The sequence below is a fragment of the Capsella rubella genome, unplaced genomic scaffold, assembly GCF_000375325.1.
Source record: "Capsella rubella cultivar Monte Gargano unplaced genomic scaffold, Caprub1_0 scaffold_5, whole genome shotgun sequence".
Taxonomy (NCBI): Eukaryota; Viridiplantae; Streptophyta; class Magnoliopsida; order Brassicales; family Brassicaceae; genus Capsella; species Capsella rubella.
The window spans coordinates 1,121,593-1,147,970 of NW_006238919.1; the positions used below are offsets into that span (position 1 = coordinate 1,121,593).

Below are 26,378 nucleotides of genomic sequence, written 5' to 3' on the forward strand. Positions count from 1 at the left end.
CTGTTATATGACTTGATGCTGTCTCTTCTCAATTTCAAACATTTTATTGAAGGGTAAAATTGGAAAATCATAAAGAAAACAAAAAAAACAAACCCTAAAGTGTGTCTTAATCAGATTTTCTCCTCCGGTGATCTTCGTGCTCCGGCGCACCATAAACCCCTGGAAAGCCCACAACTTGTAAATCCCCAAAGTTTGGTTCTTTGTAATGGAAACCCAAAGCAGTGTCTGTGACAACATCGTCGGCGATGAGAAATGGCGAGCGGAAGCTGAAGTTGGTGGCAACGAGAGAGCTCTTCAAGCACTTCGAGAACTCATTATCTTCCCTTTTCGCTACCCTCTCGAAGCTCGAACTCTTGGTCTCAAAGTAAATATCAATACTTATGTTGGATTCATTGCTTCTGTCTTTGTTTCGAGTAGGTTAATAAGTTTACTTATCATTGCAGTGGCCTAGAGGATTGCTTCTCTACGGTCCTCCTGGAACCGGCAAGGTAAAAACTCTGTTTCAAGCTTGAACTTTTCATTATGCGTTTGGGTTCGTCAAAGTTCCCAAGTTTGACCTTACATAAGCTAATTCGCTCTGTATCGCCAATTTTGAGTATTGTAGACAAGCTTGGTCCGTGCTGTTGTTCAGGAATGTGATGCACATTTGATTGTTTTGAGGTACTTTTGTGTTGTTGCTTCTGTATGATTTATGGTCTAGAGAATAAGCTAAAGCTAAGTTATCTGTGTCGATGCTCTGTTCAGCCCTCATTCTGTACATCGTGCACATGCTGGAGAAAGCGAGAAGGTCTTAAGGGAAGCTTTTGCTGAAGCTACTTCTCACGCTGCTTCAGACAAGCCCTCTGTGATTTTTATTGATGAAATCGACGTTCTTTGTCCTCGGCGAGATGCTAGGTATAGGGTCACACAAATATTTGATACTCCTAGTTCATCATTGTTATTTTGGTTGAGATTTTTAAGAGATTGAGCTTCTTTCTATTATGTAGACGAGAGCAAGATGTTCGTATTGCTTCTCAACTCTTTACACTAATGGACTCAAACAAGCCTTCATCATCTGCACCGAGAGTTGTTGTTGTAGCATCCACAAATAGGTTCTTTTCTACTTTAGACATTACCTTAGTTTTTATACATTTGTATTCGAATGTGATGATTCAACAGTTTTCCCCGATTTTGTCAAAAGGGTGGATGCGATTGACCCAGCACTAAGAAGGGCGGGACGATTTGATGCTTTAGTTGAAGTGAGCACGCCAAATGAGGAAGATCGTTTAAAAATCCTCCAGGTAATTTCGAGTTCTTTAGTGGGGCTGCTTATTGCTGTTTTGGATGTAACTATTTTTTGAGCTTCGTGTTTGCTATTTTTTCAGCTGTACACGAAGAAAGTAAATTTAGATCCTAATGTTGATCTGGAAGCCATAGCAACATCTTGCAACGGTTATGTTGGGGCAGATTTGGAAGCTCTGTGTCGTGAAGCGACCATATCTGCAAGTAAAAGATCCTCTGATTCTCTTATCCTTACATCGGAAGACTTCAAGATTGCAAAATCTGTGGTTGGTCCAAGTATAACCAGAGGCATTACAGTTGAAATCCCTAAGGTTACATGGGATGATGTTGGTGGTCTTAAAGATCTAAAGGTCAATACTCATCTGATTTTTTACTTGGTCTTACTGCTTTTCCATATCGATTAATGGTTTTGTTTTCTATCTGACAGAAAAAGCTTCAGCAAGCTGTTGAATGGCCAATCAAACATTCTGCTGCATTTGTAAAAATGGGCATATCGCCGATGCGTGGGATACTTCTCCATGGTCCTCCGGGTTGCTCAAAGACAACTCTTGCTAAAGCTGCTGCAAATGCTGCTCAAGCGTCCTTCTTTTCTTTAAGGTATGGTTTGTACAGATCAGAAAGTTGACAACTTAGCTCATGTTCAAGGAAATATCCCTTTTGGTTGTGAAACTTGTCTAACGGAACTGATTTTTCCTTGTGTCTTTGTGCTCGGTGCAATATAGCTGTGCGGAGCTATTTTCTATGTATGTTGGAGAAGGTGAAGCATTATTGCGTAATACTTTTCAAAGAGCCCGACTTGCTTCTCCAAGTATAATATTCTTTGATGAAGCTGATGTTGTTGCCTGTAAAAGGTTTGTTTCTATCTCTCCTAACTCTTGCTCCCCGTCAGAGACTGTTAACATGTTTATATCCACTGATCTTTGTAGAGGCGATGAAAGCTCAAGTAATAGTTCTACAGTTGGAGAAAGGCTTCTATCTACATTGTTAACTGAAATGGACGGTCTTGAAGAAGCAAAGGTAAACAAAAGCTCATAGGCTTTAATAGATTATACCTCTGTTTTCGGGTTGCAATGATATTGATAGTTTTTGGTTTAGGGAATACTCGTCTTGGCTGCCACAAACCGTCCATATGCAATTGATGCTGCTCTAATGCGGCCTGGTCGATTTGATCTCGTAAGTCCTCATATTGGATCTTTTGATCAGAAAAGTTCTGAAATAGCAAACCTCATTGCTACTCGCTTCTTGAAATATCTTGTATTAGGTGCTATACGTGCCACCACCTGATCTCGAAGCTCGGTTTGAAATACTGCAAGTGCATACACGTAACATGACACTAGGAGACGACATTGATCTCAAGAAAATAGCTGAAGAAACCGAACTCTTCACAGGTGCCGAGCTCGAGGGTCTATGCAGAGAAAGCGGAACTGTCTCCCTTAGAGAAAACATTGCAGCAACTGCCGTCTTCAATCGCCATTTCCAAACCGCAAAAAGCTCGCTAAAACCCGCATTAACAATCGAAGAAGTCGAAACTTATTCATCATTCAGGAAGGCCAAAAGATCACCTTCAAAACCAACTCCGAGTAGGAAAAAGAAGGAGACGTCCGCTGTATTCGGTTTAGGATTCTCATGGCAATTTGGTGTTTTAAGCTTAATATTATTTGCTACTGGAAACTATTACTTCAACCACACTAAACATGAGTTACTAGTAGCTTCTGCTACATGAGACTTCAACAGTTACAAATATCAAAAAAAGTTCCCAATTTTTGTTTTCTTCATAAATCCCAAAATATCTTTTGTTTCAAAGTTTATATTTCTTACTTTTTCACTCCAAATCCAAAAGACCTAAATAATAATCTCAACTTTCATAAAGCTCTAATTAAATTTTAACCAAAATTAATAATTAAAATTCGAAATCATTGTTTTAATCAAAATCTGAAATCTTTTGTCTTTTTTGGTTAACCGATCAATTGAACCGGAACGGTGACACTAGCTTAACCGGAGTGAGCTTATATAAAAATACTGGCTCGTTAATGACTCAGTAACAGTTCTGAGTCTCTGTGTTTCTTTCTTCTCTCGAGTATTCACCAAAGGTGTGTTTCTCAAACCCTAAAACTCTCCAGATCGATTTGATTACGTTTCTCTGATGTTCATAGGCGAGCTTGATCGTAGATTTCACTATTTTGATTCCTCTATTATGCTTTATGGATTATGATGTTTTAATCCAGTTTTAGGAGATTTCGTAGATTCATGAATTAAGAGTTATGGTGATTTGATTTTTAATGGCTTTAGATCTTTATTGTTCTAATTCACACTTGTTCCTGTATTTTAACCTCTCTTCCTTTAGAAATTGGCTATAAAATTAAAGGTTTCTTCGTCTAATTCTCCTAAGATTCTGCGAGAGTTGTGAATTTTGATGCTAGAAGCAGCAAAATTGAATTCATTCTCACTTGTACAGAGTTGCTTAGTATATGGACTTTGTTACAGATCGAAAGATAACGCTTCTATGTCATAATTTCTTATTATATTTCGGGTTTTGCTTTGTTGTTAGGTTTCGTTTTATAGTACAAATGGGTTGTGGAAACATCTGTGGTGGAGGTCAAAGTTGAATTTTTAGAGTCGCAGTTTGGTTTAACCAGAGAGATCTCTAGGAAAGATGATCATTGAAAGAGCTCGAGTTCCGTTGAGGCGATGGCAACAAGCTGCGGTGGCGATGGGATCTGCTATCGGTGCGTTGGTAGATCCTCGTAGAGCGGATCTGATCGCAGCTCTTGGTGAAACCACCGGTAAACCAGCTTTTGAAATGGTTCTTGAGAGGATGAAGAAGAGCGAAGAAGGAAGAGTGAGTTTTTCTTATCTCTCTGCTTCTCTATTTGTTCGACAAAATCATGGATTTGTGAATGGATTGGAGATTGTTTTGTATTAGCATATTGACTTGATTTTGATTACCAATTGTGCGATGAGTGATGTTGAATGGCTGAGCTATGAACAATTCTTAGGTTTAGGTTGTGAGTTTGATTTTCTCAATTGATAGTATTGGTACCAGGTTTTGCTTGTTAAGTGATTTTGGTTACAATGGTGTTTTGATCTTTGGTGGTATCTTTACTTTGTAGGCTATATTATTGGAGCGTCCTCGTGTTGTGTCAGAGCAAGTAGGTCATGCTTGGGATCTACCAGACAACACATTTGGAGCTGCATATGCTAAATTCATGGGATCTAGAAACTTCTCTCCCGATGATCGTCCGCCAGTAAGATTCATGGAGACTGATGAATTAGCTTACGTAGCGACGCGGGCGCGTGAAGTGCATGACTTATGGCACACTCTGTTTGGCCTTCCTACGAATCTTATCGGCGAGTCGGCTTTGAAAGTTATAGAGTTCGAGCAGATGTATCTACCAATGTGTATGCTTTCTGTAATTGGAGGCACTGTGAGGTTCAACGAGAAGCAGAGATCAATGTTCTTGAAACATTACTTTCCATGGGCTGTTCGAGCAGGAAGACAATGCACTGACCTCATGTGTGTGTACTATGAGCGTCACTTTAACGAAGACTTAGAGCAAGTTCGAAGAAAATGGGGAATCATCCCAGCTCCTCAACATCCTAAATGATAGATTTACGATGCTTAGTGTTTACACTTTTGGTTATGAAACTTGTCTAAACATGAATTACGAGTAGATTCTGCTACATGAGACTTTAAACAGCTCAAAGTTAAAAGAAAATTATAATTTTGTTTTCTTCATAAATTCCAAAATATATTTTGTTTCAAAGTTTCAAAAAATTTAAATGATAAAAAAACGGCTAATAATTTAGATTCGAACAATGACAAAGACATGGCCCATCAACCTCACTACCGTCGTGAAATTTACTTAAAGGCACCAATAATTTCACTGGCTTAGTGTTTACTAATTTGATTAATTTTTTGTTTGTTTCCACTCTAAATCCGAAACAGTTATTTCAACTTTCACAAAAACTCCTATCTTTTGAAGTCATATCTTTCTAATCAAAGATATTTATTTCATTGGGAAATATGTAATTTTGCTTTTAACTAATCAAAAATTTAAAAGTTTTTTGCTTTGTCCTAGTTAACCGATAAATCGAACCGGAACACCTCACACTAGCTAAACCGGAGTGAGCTTATTATATATAGAGTGGCTCGCTTCTATGACTCAGTAGTCAGTGCCGAGTCCTGCGTTTTGCTTCATCTTCTTCAGTTTCTTCTTCTAGATCTGATCGCGAGTTTTCACCAAAGGTTTGTTTCTCCTCCCCTAAAACCCTTTAGATCGCTTTGATTTCGTTTCTCTCATGTTCATAGGGGAGTTTAGATCGTAGATTCTTCTGATTTTGATCTCTCAGTTATGGTGTTTTTTAAAGCCTTAATTTAGGAGATTCCGACTCTTACTGATTTCGTAGATTCAGGAATTTTACAAAATGGTGATTCGAATTCTATAATCTTAGATCTGAGATTGTTCTTCGCACTTGTTCCGTTACCTTCAAAATTGGCTTACGAAACTAGGTTTCTTCTTCCTCTGATACTTCCTGGGAAAAATTGTCTTGTTGTTCTTACTAAGATTCGTCGAGAATTGTGAAAATAATTTAGTTGCGGATTTTGCATTGGCCTATGTTGTTGTTTTGTGTGTTTATCTTCTAGGAGCTCTGAATCTTTCATCTCTGATTGTGAATTTGTAAGAAACTTTTATGCATTGATGACAGAAGCAGCATTTCATAATTGAGTTCAGTCTCACTTGTTACATATTTGTGTGATTTTATACCAATATTAGCATATTGAATGTATAATGATGATGATGCTTTCGAAGTTCATAGTTATATATTGGGTTTTGGCTTTGTTGCTAGGTTTCAGTTTATAAAAATGGGTCGTGGAAACAGCTGTGGTGGAGGTCAAAGCTCATTGGACTATCTCTTTGGTGGTAGTGACGCTCCTGCTCCTAAGCCTGCTCCAGCTCCTCGTCCTGCTCCTACTGAAACCAACAACAGCACTGCACCACCTGTATCAGCTCCGACTGCAACCGCGCTCACGACTGCTACTACTCCAGTTGAACCAGCTGAGGTCAACAAGCAGATTCCAGCTGGTATCAAAACTCCTGTCAACAACTATGCAAGAGCTGAAGGACAGAACACCGGCAACTTCCTCACTGTATGTTTTGGTTTTCTGTGTCCTTTACTCGAATATTTGTGAATGATATGGTAATGAGACTCACTCACATTGATGGTTTATCTATCTCTCAACAGGACCGTCCTTCGACCAAAGTGCATGCAGCTCCTGGAGGAGGATCATCTTTGGATTATCTCTTCACTGGTGGGAAGTAGAATAATTTGCAAAGGCGTATATCTATCTATGCATTGTCTTTGCTATCATTTTCTCGCTATAAAAACTGTTTGATGTGAGCCTTTAAATGATGAGAAGTCGGTTTCTCGTCTCTCCTTGTCTCAACTCTTTATCTGTAATATTCTGCTGAAAAATGTTTTGAATCGTAACAAAAAAAAAAAAAAAAAAAACTTCAAGTTGTCTGTTATTAACCATCAATGCAAAAGCACAAGTTCTGAAAATCACTCAGTGATCGAATACATTACACACACTAGGATAGTACCATGGCCACCGACGCTTGTTGCCATCACCTCAACGGAAACGACTATTCTTAAAATATCAGATTAGAGTCGGTGGACGACACGACGACGATGAGTTTGTGTGAATTATGATCCTATTAAGCCGATTTCAATTTGGGCTTATTGTATTTGGGACATTTAACAAAAGAACAGTCAAGAGATACTATAGCGTCTAGACATATAGATAAGAGAGACCATTGGGCTTTGGCCCATAACAGTATAAAAATAAAATTAAAGATAAGTAATGGATATATAGATAAGAGAGACCATTGGGCTTTGGCCCATAATAGTATAAAAATAAAATTAAAGATAAGTAATGGATATATAGATAAGAGAGACCATTGGGCTTTGGCCCATTACAGTATAAAAATAAAATTAAAGATAAGTAATGGATATTCTGTAAGCCTCCGGCGAGGATCGAACTCGCGGCCTTTCGCTTACGAAGCGAACGCAATACCACTATGCTACAGAGGCACTCACGCATTGACATTATTCAGTATAATATTTTTATAAAATTAGTAGTATTAATTTACAGCAAATTTTTCTTGTTTGCTAAATTTAAACGATTATAACAAAATGATGTAGGCAATAAAGATAGAACAATAGAACATAGTAAGGAGTAATAAAAAGATAGATAAGCAGTTTGATAGGGTGTGAAATTTTTTTGTCGAAATGACAAATAATAAAAATATTTGGGAGAGATGCAAGTTCTAATTCGATTTTTTATAAATGATTTGGAGATGGTCACTTTAATTTATAATTTAGAGATATGATGTAAACTTTAATTCTCGTCAGATTAGATGGATAAAAAAATTGTTAGGACTAAAATCTTTTCAATGCAGGATGGTTCCATTTCTTGCACCATATGTAAGCTTTGCTAAATGAATATAATTGCAACTACAACAGTAATAATTTTGGTTTCGTAATGGCTTGTACGTCTGAACTTTATTCAAATACATGAAAAAGATGCAAATTTAAAAGTAAACACTATATATTAACTTAAAGATTGATCGAAACAAAATAAACGTTTTGGTGTTAGTGTATATCGCTTTTTAGAAATACGTAATAGTGAAATAATAACTTATATATAACTATATAATTATTTTCTTTGAATATTAACTTACATAATAATTACCCATATGTTTTTACTATATGAGCATCTAATTATTCTTATACAATGACATTGTGTTTCATTCTACTGGTTTAAAAAAAAAAAAAAATATTAACTTTTCTTGGTTGAACTAAATTTGCATGGGTTTATTAGTTGATTTACTTAATATTAAACATCTTTCATTTCACATCAAAAAATGGCTACCATGATAAAAAAAAAAAAATTGATTCAATTATTTAAATAAATATCAATGTCACTTCGTTTTAATTGTGGTGATTATCTATTAATAATCATATATTAATAAATATAATTACTATATTAATAATCATAAAATGATAGCTCACTTACTATAAAATGATAAATAAGATTATTGTATCACTTTAATTAGATTATGGTATAGTAATGTAGTTTATGAGAGTCTTTATAATATTAATATAGTAGATTATTAAATTATACTGAAATTTGTGTTATATCAGTTGCTGACGAACAACGACATAGTACGTGTAGTCTATCTTATACCAAAGGTCCAGCTCGTCAATGGTGAAAAAAAATTAAGAGAGTCAAATTTATTGTCACAATATTTGAAACACCAGATTATTTTTCTGACCTCAGCTTTAGATTTAATTCGTTGTACCTAACTAGTTTTCATTAACATGGATTATGAATATGGTGTATTAGAGATAAGTAAACCATCTTTCATTGATCAAGTTGATGGCAAATTGCTTTACATTTTAGCTCTATAGTTTGACATTTTTTTCAAATTATGAAATACCCCATTTTGTATTTTATTTGGTTATACAAATACAATATTAAATTATTTAAATTGTACATTTATTGAATATTTTTGTTCGTATATAAAACCAATAATATAATATGTTGTTATAAGATTTAATTTAAAAAAATTCAGTTGTACTTTTACCACACAAAAAAAAAAACAATCAATTCGGAACCAAAACCGAATTTGGGATCTACAAACCGAACCAAACGCAAATCTACTTTTGGTCCAATTGGTTTACTACAGTTTTCTATTACGCACATTCCGAAATTTCGGTACGTGATATCAAAACCTCAAGTTCTATCTAATGTTCTGTTATAATATGAGAGAATGTGTTAATTATAAGAATTGCAAATCTTTTGTTCTGTGTTTTCACAAATATTCACAAATCTACACAAGAGAACGACACGTGTCAATCCAGGCACGTGATGTACTTTATGGACTGTTTCGTTTCAATCACACCAACACATCCGAAAACATAACTATTATTTACGCCAACGAGAACTCGACACGTATCCCTACTCTGTCCCTCTCTTACATTTCTCAAACCTGTGGCCTGCGTATGCTTCCCTCATCTTACGTTTGGATTTGTTAAGAGTGAGTGAGAGATTAAAAAGAAAGAGTATCTCCAAAAAAAGTACACAATTATCTTACAAAAAATTATTTTAAATTTTTATTAAATGTTTTTATTCTAGGTAAAAAATTATTTTAAATTAATTCTACTATTTGTAATGTTTAAAATAAAATAATATCTATTATTTCTTATTTTAAAGTATGGCGTACCATTTCGATTTACCAAATAAAACGATCTTAGTGATTTAGTAAATTTAGTAAAGGGTGGCACATTATTGTAGTAAGGTGTGTGGAAGTCTTTTCTAACAAAGGAGATTATATTTTTCACATAAGTATATAAATATTTTAACATGAAGTACAATATTTTTCAAAGAGATTCCAATCAACGTTAAATGCTGCAGAGAACCAGAAAAAAGTTGTTAAAAGTTCGTGTCTCAACAAACATATTCAAATGCCTATGCTATGCATATGGTCTCCATGGAGTAAAGAGTAACTAGGGTTCTTAGCCCATCATGGGGTCTAATATAGTTCCAGTTTGTTAGTCTAAATATATGCAGAAGAAGCATCAGAAATGCTACGTTACATATGGTGTCATGAAACCTATACTACGGCTATTCCCATTTAACCAAAGACAATAGTAATAACTTACATGGAGTACCGTATTATATAAATGGACCTACGGGTTTTTATTATCTTTGTGTCTACAAAATAATATAAAATCATAATCGTACATCCAAGGGACTTCTCCTCAACAGAAGAGAGAATTGCTAGTAGCTACTAGCTACCCCCAAATATATACAGAAACGAACAGAAGTAATAATCGAGTTTCTGAGAGTATTATTATTGTTTTCTTTTCAAATTATCGTTTTGGATTTTGGTGGTTCTTGCAAAACTAGCTATTCTTATATTTTGTTTTCTTTTCTTAACTAGACTCTTTTTGTTTCTGAACTAGATAAAACATATACTTAGCCAACAATTCACTTGTGACAACATATAGTAATTTGTGGAGATATGTACAGATATTAAAATGGTACGGTTGATCACGACTAGTGCAAGTATTATCTACCTTAACTATATATCCATCAATATAGAAGATGGAATAGCATATATTGCAAGTATTCTCACGTATTTATTCCTTTTTCTTAGATGTTTACTAAAGCATCTAATCTATATGTTGCATATTGTAATAAGGTGACCACTCGGAAATCGGAATTATAAAAGGAATGGTGGAGGATAGCGAGTGCGTAGATGATAAGGTTCATTTTTTACTTGATGATAAAGATAAGATATGTACATCAAGTTTCCATCAAGAAGATAATTAATCAACTAAAATGAAAAAAAAAAAAAATAATTGTGTTAGAAAAAAATTGAATTGATGAATAGGTTGAACAAGATAACTAAGGTGTATACCAAGTGAAACATGAGTCAGCAAGCAAAGTTTAGAAAAGAGTTGTGTGAGAGACATGTCACATGAGAGTAAATTAACAACCATCATCATCATGATGTAGCCGGAGATATATATAGTATAAGATGCCATGAGAAGAAATGAGAAAAACAAAAATTTTACCTGACAAGAAGCATCCTACAAATTAACCTGTCAAGCAATTACCAAGCTTTTTCTTTTAAGTAAAAAAAAAAACTATTCGTATTAAAAAGAAGCATCATACAGAAAAAGTTGAAAATCTTAGGATTTGAGAGCTAAACTGTTCATAAATCTACAATGTTTGTTTCGAGCATCGATGAGTCATTGTTATAACTAAATCTATATAATATTTAGCTTGAAATCAAGATTTGATATATAAATCTGAAATCTAGAGCCGTTACGTAAATGATAATACTGTATTTATGTAAGGACTTTTTTGATTAGACATAACATAATCAAAATACATACCTCCTTTTAAAAGAAAACCTAAACACGAAAACCCTCTAATTAATGCTAGATTACATATTCTTAAACATCTAATCTTATATTACTGAACAAGATCAATATGTAACCATGACAATGTCTCAATATATATGAAAAAGAAGACATAAATAGTACACGTGAAACGTAAAAAAACTTTGTGAAATAAAAAACATTTCTCTTAAAATAGTAAATAGTACGTACTATATCAGATTAACCATTTCAGTGTGTGACATAATTTTGTTTGCAACCGTATAGATCCGTTCTATGCATTTAAACGATCGTGAAGTAGCTGTCATACGAAAGAACCTGTCGGCAAAGAGAAGCAAAGAAGAAAGAAAAAAACATATCTTTTAAGAAGCCTATCATTTTCTTACTTTCATTTCACAATATATATGCATTATAGTGTTCTATTCTCTATCTATACATAATCTAAACGTGTCAATACCTGAAAAAAAATAAACTTTATTTTACTTGTTTTTTCATAATTTCATGAACAATAATAATACATAACCAGATAAATAGATAGGATTTGGACTTATGAATATGCTCTATTTAAGGCATCTTTATAGGTTATATATAGAATCTTTTTCTTATTTCTTTTTTTGAGCATATTATTAAACTATGGACTAGATCTGATGAAAGAATTCAATCTATTTATATAAAAATATATAATCATTCTTGAAATCCAATGGAGGAGGGTGAAAGAGAAAAGTTAGAGCATTTTGTTTGGACTAGAGACTAGAAAGAGAGAGAGATATCTTAACTCTCATTAGAAAAAGTACTAGGAATCAATTTTTATTTTCTATAAAAAACAAAAGATGTACAGAGAAATAATAATAATATATATATTCTCAAGAATAAAATAATGTGTGTATATAAAAAAAATTACTTTAAAGATATTTTTTATTTTATCTTTTTTATAAAAGGAAAGTTTATGAGATTGGGATATAAGTTTGTAAGCTTTTATTTGGCCAAGAATGGCTTAGCATCTCTGCAAAACCAACACAAAGCTCTTTTTTATTCTCTTCAAAATCATTCCAACAAAAGAAGAAACCCTGAAACACAAACTGGCCCACCCACCACCACTACCACAATATCTCTCCTTCCTCCTCCACCACCACCACCAGAGTCATCACCGGGACAAGTAATGAGGAAACCAATTCATGCCCTAGATTAAGAACCAGAATCCTTTTTTTTTAGACAAGATCTCTCTACATACACTCTACACATTTCACTTGTACTTTATAATACTACCTTTATCTATGTGTGTGTATATAAAGCTTCACTTGTTGCTTTAGGGGTAAGTAAAGGAAGAAACTTTTCAGTTGGGTTTCTTTTATTTTTTTTTGGTTTGTTGATTGTGTTGAAGAAGATAGAGAGATGGGAAGAGGCAAAGTAGAGCTGAAGAGGATAGAGAACAAGATCAATAGACAAGTTACTTTTGCAAAGAGAAGGAATGGTTTGCTTAAGAAGGCTTATGAGCTTTCTGTCCTTTGTGATGCTGAGATTGCTCTTCTCATTTTCTCTAACCGTGGCAAGCTCTACGAATTTTGCAGCAGCCCTAGGTACAACTCTCTAATCTTTGATCCACTTCTTTCTTTCAGATTTAGGGTTTTGATTCTTTGAAAATATATATTGTGTCTTTTTCTTGATTGTGTTACAATTAATTAGATGATTAGGGTTCATTTCTTTTGTTAGTTCTGGGTTTTATTATGAACAAATCTGGCTCTCTCTCCCAGAGAGTGATATTAAGTACTTAACAAAGGATGATCAAATTTAGTTACAAGGGTCTTAGCTAGCTAGGTGCTCTAGATGATGATTAAAACTATAGACATAGCTTGGATTAAAGAAGAAAAAAGTACATAAGGTTTGTGTATAGAAACTATATAGGACATAATAATATAGTTAAAGCTTTTACACATGAGATTGAGTGTTGATCCAAGTTTCCAAAGAGACAAAGAATTGACCTCTGGATATACACACAAAGCTGTAAAGATATATATAAAAAATACTTTGACTACTTCTTTAAGTTAGTATCTCTCTCAAGTACTTATTATGATGATCTTATTAAAGTTAAAGAGACAACTGTGATGATACTCAAATTTCACAATTTCTTTTTGCACATAATTAACAAAGTATTCTTTATTGTTTTTTTATTAACAAAGTCTCTAAGTTCTTGCTAAAAACATCATGATGATCTTGATATTCTTGGTTTTTTAACATAGATGTTTTAGAAAGCTTTAAAGGGTTTTTGCTTGACCGTATGAGGCATTTTAAGTTCAATGATCAATATTTGTTTATGTGAAGTGGTATGGCGAAGACGGTTGATAAGTATAGAAAACATAGTTATGCAACAATGGACCCAAATCAATCAGCTAAAGACTTGCAGGTAAACATCTTTTCTATATCTATATCAGTGGTCAGAGACTGACCTCATAGTTACTGAAGTTGGCATTAAATTTATCTTAACTGCCAGGATAAGTACCAAGACTACTTGAAGCTCAAATCAAGAGTTGAAAACCTTCAACATTCACAAAGGTATGTATAGCTTGATTCGTAGCACATTTTAAATGTAGATTGCTCAATCCTATCATTTAATATGCCTTCTCTCTAGGCATTTGCTTGGTGAAGAGCTAGCCGAGATGGGAGTGAATGAGCTTGAGCAGCTTGAACGCCAAGTAGATGCATCACTAAGACAAATAAGATCAACCAAGGTACAAAACTAAAGACAAGTTTTTAGTCTATAGTTTGGTCCTGAGAGCCATTTAGATAGAACATGTACCAAATCTTGGCTTCTTTTTTATTGCCAGGCTAGGTCAATGCTTGATCAACTATCTGATCTCAAAACAAAGGTACATACATTACACACAATACGAATTACACAATGTCCATAATCTCAATGCAATACACTCTCTCATATTCATCAATTTACAGGAGGAAATGTTATTGGAAACCAACAGAGACCTTAGGAAAAAGGTAGCTATCAATCGAAATCTTCTATCTCAAGAAACTGAATCCTTTGAGACCTCTTTAAACATTCCTTGTATCTTTCTCAGTTGGAGGAAAGTGATGCTGCGCTTACTCAATCGGTTTGGGGAGCTTCTGCGGCAGAACATTCCCAACAACTACAGCAACAACAACAACTACAGCAGCAACAACAACAACAACAACAACAACAACAACAACAACAACAACAACAACAACAAGGCATGAGCTCTTATCAACCGAACCCTCCAATTCAAGAAGCAGGTTTCTTCAAGCCACTACAAGGCAATGTAGCATTGCAAATGAGGTATTCACATAAACAAATAATTAAGACCCTTGAATTGATTCTCCTTATCACATTGTCAGAAACATGTAACCTTTACTTGTGTTTCTTTAATGTTTTGATATAATTAGCAGTCATTACAATCACAATCATGCTGCTATGACAAACGCAAACAACTCTGCAACAACATCACAGAATGTTAACGGATTCTTCCCAGGGTGGATGGTCTGAAACGATGATATACATATATGTGTGTTTTATAGATCAAAGATCATTATTGCTTTGTGTCCTTTAAGTTTTGCCAGAGAAACATTGTTCATTAATTATTACAAACTCTGTTATATAATCAAGCGCTGTAATGTCAAACCCCAGATCATTACCTTTTTTTTAGCTCTCTTGACATATATAACATTGTTTTTGAGCTTTTTAACATACAATGTTTTGTTTTAAATATTATAAATATGAATATCAAGAATAGGATTCTGAAACAAGTAGTGCTCTGCATTTGTATCAAGATTGTGATATGGATAATTAAAAGACCTAAAGAAATTATATAAAAATTATGAGAATTTTGCCAGGTTGGATTATATTGAACAAGTCCAAAATCCTTTTTTAATTTTCATGGCACGCACGTTCAAGAAATGGCTCCAACCAAAACCAAACATAACAGTATTTAAAACACAAGAAAAAATCTCAAAGATAACAGAGCAGAAACACACAAGAGAATGGGGAAACCAGCTGGGTATTGGGTGAATAAGATCAGGACATCATTCAAAGGAGGATCGTCTTCGAGCAAATCGTTGGATGAAGGAAGCACTTCTGGTTCAAGAAAGAACGGTTCGAAGCATAGTAAGAATCTGAAAGCAGAGGAAGCTAATAAGAATGGTGGTGAAGGAGGAGTTCAAGTTGAGAGTGGGAGGAAAGTGATGGTTGTTGTGGACACAACTTCACAATCTAAGAATGCTCTTCAATGGGCATTAACACATTGTGTTCAAGATGAAGACAATATCACTCTCCTCCATGTTACAAAAACACCCGTAGGACAAGGTATCTCTACAAATAGTTTTTACATCTATACTCATGTTTTGCATTTACTAAACCTCTAAGTTAGAGATGAATGTCATGACCCTTTAGAGCCAAAATTGGAACCATATTATATATTGCCTGAATAAAATCTGGACCGGCTCTTTTGAGTTATTGGGCCTCATATAATGTTTTGCGCTTGTTCGGCCCAATATTAATTTCTTTTCTTTGTTTAATCAAATTGTTAGGTTTAAGTGGTTTTAAAAAGGGGTTTAGGATTTTATGTAGAACCCTTGTGTTAGAGATGTTAATTATAAAAAAGTACAAATCTAAATTCTCTGTTTCATTAATAAATAAGTGAAGAAACTATTAAAATTTTGCTAAAAATTTCTCATTGAACACACTTTTAGGTGATAAATTTCATAGTTTTTTTTTATATGTCCCTATTTATTTTGTTTGTTTGTTTAGGAATTTTGGATGTACTAGCATGCTTTGACATCTACACCTTATTTAAGTCTCTATTGACTAATCACTGAGTTTATTATGTTAATAGCTATAGATGAGACACAAAGGGAGAGAAACTCAAGGGCTCATGAATTAGTTCATCCGTTGAAGAACTTTTGCCAACTCAAGAAACCTAACGTAAGCTTTAGGTTACAACAAATCGATATTGATTTTAATGTCAAAGCTAGAGTTAATTTGAGTGGGTTTTGATTTCAGGTCAAAACAGAGGTAGTGGTGGTGGAGACGGCAGAGGAGAAAGGGAAGACGATAGTTGAGGAATCAAAGAAACAAGGAGCAGGAGTTTTGGTTCTAGGGCAGAGAAAGAGAACCTCCAAGTGGCGCGTGATCTGGAAATGGCGTGCGAAGGGAGGAATGGGAGGAGGAGTTGTTGAGTATTGCATTCATAACTCTGATTGTATGGCTATTGCCGTAAGGAAGAAGAGTAACAATGGAGGTTACTTGATCACCACGAAACGTCACAAAGATTTCTGGCTCTTGGCTTAATTATCTCATTATTACATCACACCAAATTGATCTTAAATTCCACTTTTTATTTTGTAATCGAAATGAATCTTTCCAAATTGATGGTCTGTATTCGTCAAAAGAATTTGTTTTCATGTAAAGACTTTATAATTTGTCAATGTTTGTTCTTGTGTTCATCATCAAAATATGATAGTAATATAAGCAAAGCTTTATCAAGAAAAATAAAGAAATATAGGTAGATGAGAAGTTATACATAGATCAAGATTTGATTGGCTCATTTATTGAACGATGTTCAATTTCCTAGAACGATTCAGAGGACTTTGAAACTCGTTTCGGGTTTCTAAGCAAACTTTAGATAGACTCTTGGGGTACTACACTTACACTACTACATTTTGAAAGACGTCTTGAGAATTTTGAATGTTTTTTTTGTTTTTGTTATACATTCATTCACATATGCTACAATTAATTTTGTGTGTTTTTTATTTTGACATTACAGTGACTAGACATAAATTACATTTTTAAAAGTTTGTAATATTTAAGTTAAATTAAAATGTTACAAATACTTGAAAACATAATAGGAAAAGAGAAATATATATTTAACAAATCATATGAAATATCTTTATTATTATTATTCCATCAAAGAATATAATAATTCGGACAAATAATAATTCCAAGAAACTCCATATATTTTTCAAATAGATCATGCAGATTAATAAATATAATGAGGATGGTCTAGACTAAAAAAAAAGATTCTAAAATTGATATAAATTACAAAAAATAAAATTAAAATACGAAACTCAAATTAAATTTAAAGAGTTTAAAAACATTTAGATATGAAAACGAAGAACTACAAAAAAAAACATTTAGATTTGAAAACGAAGAACTACAAAAAAACATTCTCATAAATCAAGTGTGATGTCGTCGGTTTCAATGTTTAACATTATTCAGTTCTATAAGTTTGGTTGCGTCGAGATGGTGGGATCAAATAAGGGTGAAGTTGAGTCATTACTAGACTCCAATATGCAATATCTTCGTATTTCTTGTCCAATTCTTGAATCTTTAGTTTAGCTTCACTAAGCTCTCGTTGCGTTTGCATATACTTTTCTTCGTATGATTGGGAAAATGATGAACTTTCTTGTTTCATCCTATTCGCTGCTAGCTACATACATAATATAAGGTGAGATTGTAAGAACATTAATAACATATAAAGTGTTGTTAAAAATTTGATTAAACAATACTTACCAAGCAAAACAAAATGTCTTTCTTCTCCGCTTGAGTGAGTGAGAAGTCATCAGCTTGAGTCATTTGTGTGACATCTTTGGATATTACATCGTCTTTCCTCCCCCGGGAAGATTTGGCATCAGAGATAGCTCCGGCGACGGTTTTAGCAACGTTGAAGACATCCATTGCGACATTCACGGCGGCTTTTGCAGTGCCGACGTAGTTTATCGTATTAACGGTGGCGCTTGCTAGGGCACTCAATGCCTCGAAGAAAACCATTATTTTGCTCTTCTTCAAAATTTGTATTCGTATAGTTTCACACGATACCAGAAATTATAAATGTAAGTAAATTTATGTGAAAATTAGTTAATGAAGGGTTAATGTCAGAAACTCGTTTCAAGTTTCTAGGAAATATGAAAAGACACAAAATAAGTGGGAACTTGAACTCTACATACGCATGGTTTTATTACAACGTTTGGTTTTTCTCTTAAAACTCCAAATTGGGATTGGCTGTTTTGTTGAGTACTGTATTACAGTAGTAATTGCGTGAAATTTATTAGAATACCAAACGGTAGATTAGAAGATGTAAAATAATTATGAGGTTAGTTTTAATTTCATGAAGGTCTTCAACAGAGATTGGGGACTATAATCCCTTTATATATAAAAAAAAAAAGTAATTAAGGATAGGAAAAAACTATACTCCCTTTAATTAGTAGAAGGAAACTAAACCATAACTTTAAAGATGAGAAAATTAAAAATTTTAAACTTCAACTACTAAAATTTTGATTTGTTATCCTATGGTTTTGATGTCACCAAAAATTAAATAATTAAGAAAGTTAAATAGTAAAATTATACAAGTTCACACTAGTGTTATGCATGTATGGTTCTCCTTGATAAAATTAAATCATAAGAATAAAACGCCAAAAGACATCGTCGAGCTCACACACTACTTCTCGTATATATTGGTACAAGATCATATGCGCAACCACTTCTCCTCAATTTTGCATTACCCTAACTCCATTTTGCAACTTACTGTTCATGCAAGACTTTTTTGCAAGAAGCCAAGATAGAAAGGTTTCAGTTCCTTTCATTTTGCAACTAACTGTTTATGAAATATTTTGTAAGAAGTTTTTTTTTTTTATTGTAGAAAAATCAAAGGTGATAATCCACTTTTCAAATTGAGCATTTTGTTTTAATATTTTTTATCTTCATCATATCTAAAAATATCATTACCACAATATCGCTCTTTTCTCTCTCCCGTAAATGTTCAGAACTGAATCTTTTTCTATATGTATTAATCAAAATAGGAGATGAGTCTTGGTAATATGTTTCTGGTCTGACGCAGCAAAATTTAAATTTCGTGATTACGAACAATGAATATTGAACAAGAAAAGGAGTAAAATAGAATAAACTTTTATTAAAACATAACAATCATAACACGGTACATATGACATATCACATGAAACCTAGCTAAGTATTGTTATTCACACATACTCAAATACTTATTTGTTACGAAGGTTTCGAAAATAGGCTTTGGGGTTGCTTTCGAATGCATTCCTTGAAATTCTACCATCCTTCCCTGGAGCCTTCATTGTCTTCATGTTAGGGTCCGAACCCATTCCGGAGAACAATCCGGCAACAGCTCCGATGACACCTACGACGGCCATGGCGATTCCAAGATATGATTTTTTCTCGTTACTGTTACTGTTGGTGTCGCTCATTTTGATATATGTATATATTAAGATATGGTAGTCACAGTTTTCAGATTTTACTTAACTGTTGGTTGGAGAGGAAGAAGAGTTACATGTGACTTCTTTTTTTATAGTTGTGTAGATGTGATGCCAAACGATTTGTTAGAAGATGTGTGAATTTAAAACTCAATTTACTAGGGAAGAGACTTTAATTACGACTGTTTATTAGAATTGAATGGTACAGTTTGGAGTTGATTGGGAATTTCTAAGGACGAATAGTTTTTTTTTTTTGGATAAAATACTTCGTAGTTCGTAAACAAATTTAATGGGAATCGAAACAATTTTAAACGTAACTGATTTATTATTTATCATCTCCAAACGGTGATGAATTTTATTATATTTTGCATGCAGTGATTATATTTAGAACAAAAATATATGAAAAGTTTCGAGAATTTTTATTTTTTTTTCTCGACGGAGTCTTTCACTTCTACATTCTGAAGTAGAAGTTTGGTGTGGATGATTTAATGTATGATCGGGCATAATTTTAGAGATGATATTTTTTTTACAGATTGTTTGGATTTGGTGAAAATGGTGTCTTTTCGCTCGAATGGTCGACGTTCTTTGTATATATAATTGTTGACAAGGAAGAATTTTTTATTTTTTCATTATTTCTTATTTCTTGAAATGCAAATGTTCAAGCGGATAAGTTGACACGAAATATCCGTTCTACTCCGTATTATGTTCTGTATGTGAACAATTGTTGTTTTAATTGAGTTTTTTATAAGCTAATTCTATAATTATTGTGGAAAAAAAAAGAGAGAAGATAACATGATGATGAAGATGTGACAGCGAAATTATGTTTACGATGATTTAATATCATGAATCATGATGATGACAATTTGAGTATTAAAAAGGGAAAAAGGAAAAAAAAATGAAAACAGAAGTCGTGGGAAATTAGGCCTTGAATGGAAGGGCAGAACAAAAGCAGATAATACACACAATGGGGGAACTGTTATTTTTTCTCCATTCACACAAAATTAATATAATGGCAGTTCAAAAAAGAAAATATTATTAAAAAATAAGTGATCTGCTAGCAGATCAAAAATAAGAAGGATATTTGTACTGCACTATGAACAGTAAAAAAACTGGAGATTTGGTGTGTTTTTAAATGAACTGCTTTTCTAATAAAAAATTAATAAAACTTTATCTGCATTTAATATGCCATATCTGCTTAATTTGCTTTTGTTCTGCTGGTATATTTGAAATGCTTGATCTGCTCTGCCATATTTATTATCTCCATTCAAAGCCTTGATGTTTCACCTATGAAAACCTACCCATGAGGACACTAATATCGATACGTGCATGCATGTCAACTAGGAATCTAGCTACGAGATACTATACAATAGTCCAAACTTGATTGGATATGAATGATAAGACCAACATTATATACCCCAATTTTGCAAAAAAAAGATTTGATATAAGATTTTTCTTTTGTAAAATTGGGGTATTTTAGCTTTTTAAGATACCACCAATAATGGTGCCGTAAGATTGAGAATTTGAGATTGGTCTGTCACCTTTTTCCGTTCCTCTTCTGGTTTGCTTAATTTGGCCTAGATTTGTTTTTATTTTGTTTTCTGTATACCTCATTTCACATTGTTAGCAAATATAAATACCTTTTTATATATAAATTTATTTTTTTGTTAGTTGCAAATATAACGTTATACACCTATAGAAGAACTTTTCGTTTGTGTATTGCTCTCTAAGAATATTTATGATCAATTTTAAAATATTTTAAAAGAAAAAAAACAAAGCCATATAAACGTAAACATAATTTTTTTTTTTTTTCTTATAATCAAAGAGGTTCTGGGCCGAAACCCATATATACTCTCAGGTCCGAAACCAAAACATAATATATGGTTTCGTCCCAATTGCTATTCGAACAAGCGATGTCTAAACTTTTAATAGAGATCTTTACCAATTAATCTATTAGCACATGGTAACGTAAACATAATTTGATGTTTGAAAAAAATGAAACTCTCTCTTTTTGTCTTTATAAAAATTTATTTTGAAACTAGTATTATAATTTATTCATCGTTGTCTCTTTTGTCTCCTATCTGAATTTTCTGGTTTTGATTGGCTCAGTCTGTAAAAGCCCTTTCAGATGTGATGTCTTTTAGTAAATGTCGGGGCCTATGGAACATTGTCGCATTATTTTTATAGCAAAATCGAGAAATTTCTCAAAAACGTTGCCGTCCATTTGTAAACGATCGTGATGAGAGCAATTACACATCACAAAAACATAATATAATTTACAAATTACAAATACTCTTCGTGGGTACAAGTTTTTCTCAATTTTTGATTCATATTACTTATTAAAAAAAAACATAACGATAGAGAGAAACTTATGGATACAACGGACGACACGTGGCATCAGTCATGGTCAAAGATGTGGCACACTAATCAACAAAAGATCATGACCTATAATATTTGTTATGACTTTAAGCAAAAGTTATAGATTAGTATATTATTAATTAATTATTATGAGCAGTTCCAAAAAAATCTATCACAATTGTGAAAAAGATGTTTCAACTGGACCAGTCAAATGAAATCTAATGAGATTTACCAAACCAGCGATTGTAGAAAGTGATTGGTGAACAAATCAAAGAAGAATCCAATTTATATACATCCACAAATATAAAAACCAAATCCTTCCTACACAAGAGTCTATACTATTTATAAACAACCCTGTAAAAATGAATCCTAAAACTTTACTGTCCTAAAAGCTTTTTGTATTCACACAATGTACTATTGAGTCATTTACAGATTGAGGAAACACTTCACTTCCTTCATGGATTAGGATCTGATCAACCCGAAGTTGACGAAAGATCTCGACTTGAATACCCCGAAAAGAAACCCTGTTGGTGAGTCTTGAGGGCTCGGTTTCGCGTCTGTGTTTCCGCCTTTCACTTGAAGTATTGTCTGACCTATGACTTGTCTAATGGATTCTATGGTTTTAGCATCAACTTGGTAGCCGGAAGCGTCTCTCACATAGAATGTGTTGAGAGCTTTGTCTCCTTTTGTTTTCACTTCAGCTCTTGTTACTGTAAGACTGTTTTCACGGAAAATTCGAGTCACATCTGAGAGTAACCCGACTCTATCTGAAGTGCAAAGCTCAAGCTTCAAGCCCTGAAAACACATAGAAACAGGAACCTAAATGTTAAGCCACAAACACATCATGCTTATGATGCTTCTTCAAGCAAATAATAACCATTTTTTACCTCAGAGACTCTTCTTTGGATTGCTGCTTTTAGACATTTGATAACTCTCTGTCTTTCTGCCTCGGATTTGACAGGAGATCCATCTGTATGTCTTATGTAGTATTCCTACAAAAACACAATAATTCAGATAACAGTATAAAAGACAACTTGTGGACCAAACAAAATCAAGAGCTTAAGCAAATGTTGAGGAGATGTATATGTACCTGATATGCTTCAGGGCCTTCAGCGTCAATGCTGGCATGTGAAACCACATATTTCATATCCGTCAAAGTAAAGACGGTATCGAAAAGAAGCTTTGGTCTGTCTTTACATTTGATCATCACAATTGAGTAATCTAAATCATGCAAATTGGAGACATCCACATCTGGAATTACTCTCCCACATTTATCCTCATCATCAACATTATTCTCCCATTCGTCGTAATCTCTATCTGCAAACATCAACTGATGAAGCTTACGATCCGTGTAAGTTTCATTGAGAGCAGAAGAAACCGTGATTTTCGGTTCACGGAACCTTCTGCCACTGCATCCACCTGTAAGCACATAACCAAGAAGCTTCCTGATTTTGGATAACCTCTCTGGATCAGTGATTGCAGAGCATGTTTCTTCGTCGGTAACTTGCAAAACCGCTGCTGCTTTTGCTCTATGTGTCCATATCTCAGCATTTACCACATTACATTGGAGATCCATAAGTACAGCGCATAGCTCGGACAACAAACCGGGTCTGTCAGTTCCTGTAAGCTCAATCACAGTGAAGTCGACAGATTGTTTGACACCAATAGATGATCTCATTGATGGACTGAAGCAAGAAGACTCATCAGGGCCAAGAGACTGCAACAATCAAACACACCACAAAAGAGTTAATAACCATAACATCAAAACTAACCCATATCAACTATAACCCAAGAAAATGATCGAAGCTATTACTTACTGTACGAATATATTCAAGAACGATATCATCGGTGACTTTGTTCCCTTCTTGATCAGTAACATTGAAAACATCCATGAACCAGCCACCATCAGATGAGATATAAGCTTTCTTAATAGTGAGATTAAGCTCAGTCAAAACTTGAACAACCTCCAGAAGTATTCCATGTTTATTCGCACTATCCACCTACAGAACAAACAACAAAAGTTTTATACTCTTTTCTTCCATTCTACTCAAAACCAAAACCTAATCCGATGAAAATTCACTTACCTTAATGACAGTAACATCCTTGCAGACTTCGTTATCGATCACAACCCTAAAAATGATGATAAATCAAATGAAACTCAGCCTAAAAAAAAAACTGAAAAGACAAATCATAAAAATGGAAGAAGAAGAGAAAACAATACCTTGGTGGATTCACTCTTTTGATGAACTTTGCAATCTCATCATCCATATTATATGAATAGCTCAAACAAACATCTGAACACCAAAAACCCAAATAGATTCAATCAAAACAAAGAAAGAACCTTTTCAGAAAACGAAAAAACAGAGATGAAACCCTAGAAAGATCAAACAAGAGAAAGACCTAAAATTGAACAAAACCCAGTTCAGGAAACTAATCAACAGAGACGAATTCGGAATTTTTTTTACTAAAAATCAATCATGAAACTGAATCAAAAGGAATAAAACAGAAACAGAGACAAGTAGTAACGAACCCATTCTCGAATTCGTCTGTGATTTGTGTAAGAAGAGAAATCAAAAGGGGGAAAATTTATTGAACCCTTTCACTTTTTGCTATTGATGATCGATGTATGTCTCCGGAAGAAGGAGAGAAGACGAAGACTTTGCAACTGTAATTGCCAGAGAAGAAGAGAAAGTTTGTTAATTTATACTATACGAAGAAGAAGAAGGATTATTAAATACTATACGATCAATTACTCAGAGTGTGCTGTGTCTGACACAGATTCAGCCGACACGATTCTCCTCAAAACCTGCAAAGAAGAAAGAGTCCACACCAACAAAAAAAAAAAAAAAAAACTTATTTTTATTTTTTTGTTGTTGTTGTTGTGATGAGGAGAGGATTGAAGACGAGTCTTACTCATAAATACCCGATGCGCACGTTAGCAGCCGCCCTTCTTTTTTTTCTTCTCTCTCAGGATAATCATACCGGTTTTACCGGTTTAGGAGATTTCTCATTGTTTGGGGTAATCAAATTATATCACAGTGTATTTATCTCCGGTTTAAGAGATTTCTCTTTTTTAATAGTCAATTTGTATATCACAGTTTTTGGATTTTGTTTAAGAGATTTTTCTTTTGGCTTGAAAGTATTTATTTCTGGTGTTGGAAATTTCACTTTTTGGATAGTTAATTATATTACAGTATTTATTTTTGGTTTTAAAAAGATTTTTTTTTTTTAGGATAGTCAATTAAGTTACAGTATGTATTTCCGGTTTATGAGATTTCACTTTTTTAGATAGTCAAAAACATTACAATATTTATCTCTGGTTTTAGAGATTTCTTCTTTTTTAATAGTCAAATTTACAGTATTTATTTCCGGTTTAAGAGATTCATTTACATTACTATATTATCTCCGGTTTAGGAGTTTCTTTTCTTTTAAAATGGTAAGAGATTATAGACAGTATTAATTTATCTCCGGATTAGGAGATTCTTTATTATTAGTTTGGTTGAATATTATTAATATTGCAGAGAATCTTTGGGTTATTAGAAACAAATTGATAAAGTTTTGACTCAATACATACATATTAATGGAGAGATATTGGAAATATAAATGACAATTAACCTTTTTGTGTTGGAGTATATATATACATGAAAATTGTACAAAATACACCACTTCACATGACAAAAATGCAATTATTAAGAATAAAGCTTTGAACTCTTAATTTTTTTTCCATAATGTATATATAGATAAGTATATACATAGTAGTGTCAAGCCAAACCAACTTGGCAATACCCAAATTAACAAATATTTTTTGAAAATTTATAGTAACACTAATCCAAAACCCATTAGATTCAATCAAAAGATTGAGAAAAGTTCATAAATCTGAAGATGCTAGTATTGAATTTTTTTATGATTTTGGTGGTAGTTTTCGAAAAAATATTAATATATTTGATTGCGTTGTAATTCAAAAATCAATATAATATATTTAGAAAAATTATTTTAAATATCATAACAAAAAACTATACATTACCAAAAATAAAGAAAATATAACACAAAACTGTAAGATTTCAAGTCAATTGGATTTTTCTGTAAGTCTTTTTCCGAACTTTCTTGAATTAGCCGAATATATATGTCATGCATTAATACACTCCAAAGAATTTGGAAGTTAAGAATGTAAAGAACATGAACACTTACTTATGCACTTGACAAGGACCAGAATCTTAGGAAAAATGTTTCACATGTCACGCTAAAAAAAAAAAAAAATCCCATAAATTTTGGTGAAATTTTCAATAATTCATCCTTACCAAGGTGAGATTAACAGAATCATGCACACCGCACAAAAGAAAAAAAAACGTTGACATGCTTTGGTACAAACATAATTTTAAAGACAACAATTAACATTAAAAAAAAATCTCTGGTTGAGTTTGATTAGTGATTATATTCTCTTAAAAACAATAATAATGAAAATATAAAGAAAAGAATAAAGCATGCGGCTTCGAAGGTCAAATGTTTTGGGGGCAAATAGAAGAAAATGCGTA

General features: G+C 33.3%; 7 protein-coding genes and 1 non-coding gene across 10 annotated transcripts; 5 read left to right on the plus strand and 3 right to left on the minus strand.

Annotated features, from left to right (window-relative positions):
• The first annotated feature begins 131 nt into the window (after window positions 1-131).
• Window positions 132-3,051, plus strand: LOC17886191 (cell division control protein 48 homolog B). Its single transcript, XM_006290709.2, has 12 exons — window positions 132-364; window positions 444-488; window positions 605-660; window positions 745-894; window positions 987-1,091; window positions 1,181-1,280; window positions 1,365-1,631; window positions 1,709-1,878; window positions 2,004-2,132; window positions 2,208-2,298; window positions 2,377-2,454; window positions 2,543-3,051. Exons 1-12 carry the CDS (start codon window positions 206-208, stop codon window positions 3,002-3,004), a joined length of 1,812 nt encoding a protein of 603 aa, XP_006290771.1. The 5' UTR covers window positions 132-205; the 3' UTR covers window positions 3,005-3,051.
• Window positions 3,052-3,286: 235 nt separating this feature from the next.
• On the plus strand, window positions 3,287-5,021 carry LOC17886926 (ubiquinone biosynthesis protein COQ4 homolog, mitochondrial). The gene is made up of 3 exons (XM_006291741.2): window positions 3,287-3,371; window positions 3,830-4,120; window positions 4,392-5,021. Exons 2-3 carry the CDS (start codon window positions 3,935-3,937, stop codon window positions 4,884-4,886), a joined length of 681 nt encoding a protein of 226 aa, XP_006291803.1. The 5' UTR covers window positions 3,287-3,371; window positions 3,830-3,934; the 3' UTR covers window positions 4,887-5,021.
• Window positions 5,022-5,424: 403 nt separating this feature from the next.
• Window positions 5,425-6,792, plus strand: LOC17886998 (protein SPIRAL1). Of its 2 annotated transcripts, none has more exons than XM_006291884.2 (3): window positions 5,425-5,527; window positions 6,130-6,430; window positions 6,526-6,792. In XM_006291884.2, exons 2-3 carry the CDS (start codon window positions 6,146-6,148, stop codon window positions 6,601-6,603), a joined length of 363 nt encoding a protein of 120 aa, XP_006291946.2. In that variant the 5' UTR covers window positions 5,425-5,527; window positions 6,130-6,145; the 3' UTR covers window positions 6,604-6,792. The 2 variants fall into 2 exon arrangements, with proteins under 2 accessions (XP_006291946.2, XP_023638257.1); XM_023782489.1 differs by having other exon boundaries at window positions 5,444-5,527; window positions 6,137-6,430.
• A 510-nt stretch (window positions 6,793-7,302) lies between these two features.
• On the minus strand, window positions 7,303-7,374 carry TRNAT-CGU. Its single transcript has one exon. It is a non-coding gene; the product is annotated as a tRNA-Thr (tRNA).
• Window positions 7,375-12,242: 4,868 nt separating this feature from the next.
• On the plus strand, window positions 12,243-14,899 carry LOC17886400 (agamous-like MADS-box protein AGL3). 2 transcript variants are annotated; one of them, XM_006291573.2, is made up of 8 exons: window positions 12,243-12,830; window positions 13,573-13,654; window positions 13,742-13,803; window positions 13,880-13,979; window positions 14,076-14,117; window positions 14,200-14,241; window positions 14,322-14,557; window positions 14,665-14,899. In XM_006291573.2, the coding sequence occupies exons 1-8, from the start codon at window positions 12,646-12,648 to the stop codon at window positions 14,762-14,764; spliced, it is 849 nt and encodes a 282-aa protein (XP_006291635.1). In that variant the 5' UTR covers window positions 12,243-12,645; the 3' UTR covers window positions 14,765-14,899. The 2 variants fall into 2 exon arrangements, with proteins under 2 accessions (XP_006291635.1, XP_006291634.1); XM_006291572.2 differs by having other exon boundaries at window positions 14,668-14,899.
• Window positions 14,900-15,249: 350 nt separating this feature from the next.
• LOC17886840 (universal stress protein PHOS32) lies at window positions 15,250-16,701 on the plus strand. Its single transcript, XM_006292709.2, has 3 exons — window positions 15,250-15,580; window positions 16,110-16,198; window positions 16,277-16,701. The coding sequence occupies exons 1-3, from the start codon at window positions 15,259-15,261 to the stop codon at window positions 16,562-16,564; spliced, it is 699 nt and encodes a 232-aa protein (XP_006292771.2). The 5' UTR covers window positions 15,250-15,258; the 3' UTR covers window positions 16,565-16,701.
• Window positions 16,702-17,466: 765 nt separating this feature from the next.
• On the minus strand, window positions 17,467-18,043 carry LOC111830434. The gene is made up of 2 exons (XM_023782266.1): window positions 17,786-18,043; window positions 17,467-17,702 (listed from the first exon to the last, which is right to left on the minus strand). The coding sequence occupies exons 1-2, from the start codon at window positions 18,041-18,043 to the stop codon at window positions 17,484-17,486; spliced, it is 477 nt and encodes a 158-aa protein (XP_023638034.1). The 3' UTR covers window positions 17,467-17,483.
• Window positions 18,044-22,089: 4,046 nt separating this feature from the next.
• On the minus strand, window positions 22,090-24,709 carry LOC17885819 (ACT domain-containing protein ACR5). The gene is made up of 8 exons (XM_006291041.2): window positions 24,600-24,709; window positions 24,377-24,511; window positions 24,068-24,140; window positions 23,931-23,976; window positions 23,664-23,846; window positions 22,937-23,563; window positions 22,734-22,838; window positions 22,090-22,641 (listed from the first exon to the last, which is right to left on the minus strand). The coding sequence occupies exons 2-8, from the start codon at window positions 24,378-24,380 to the stop codon at window positions 22,309-22,311; spliced, it is 1,371 nt and encodes a 456-aa protein (XP_006291103.1). The 5' UTR covers window positions 24,381-24,511; window positions 24,600-24,709; the 3' UTR covers window positions 22,090-22,308.
• Window positions 24,710-26,378: the final 1,669 nt, after the last annotated feature.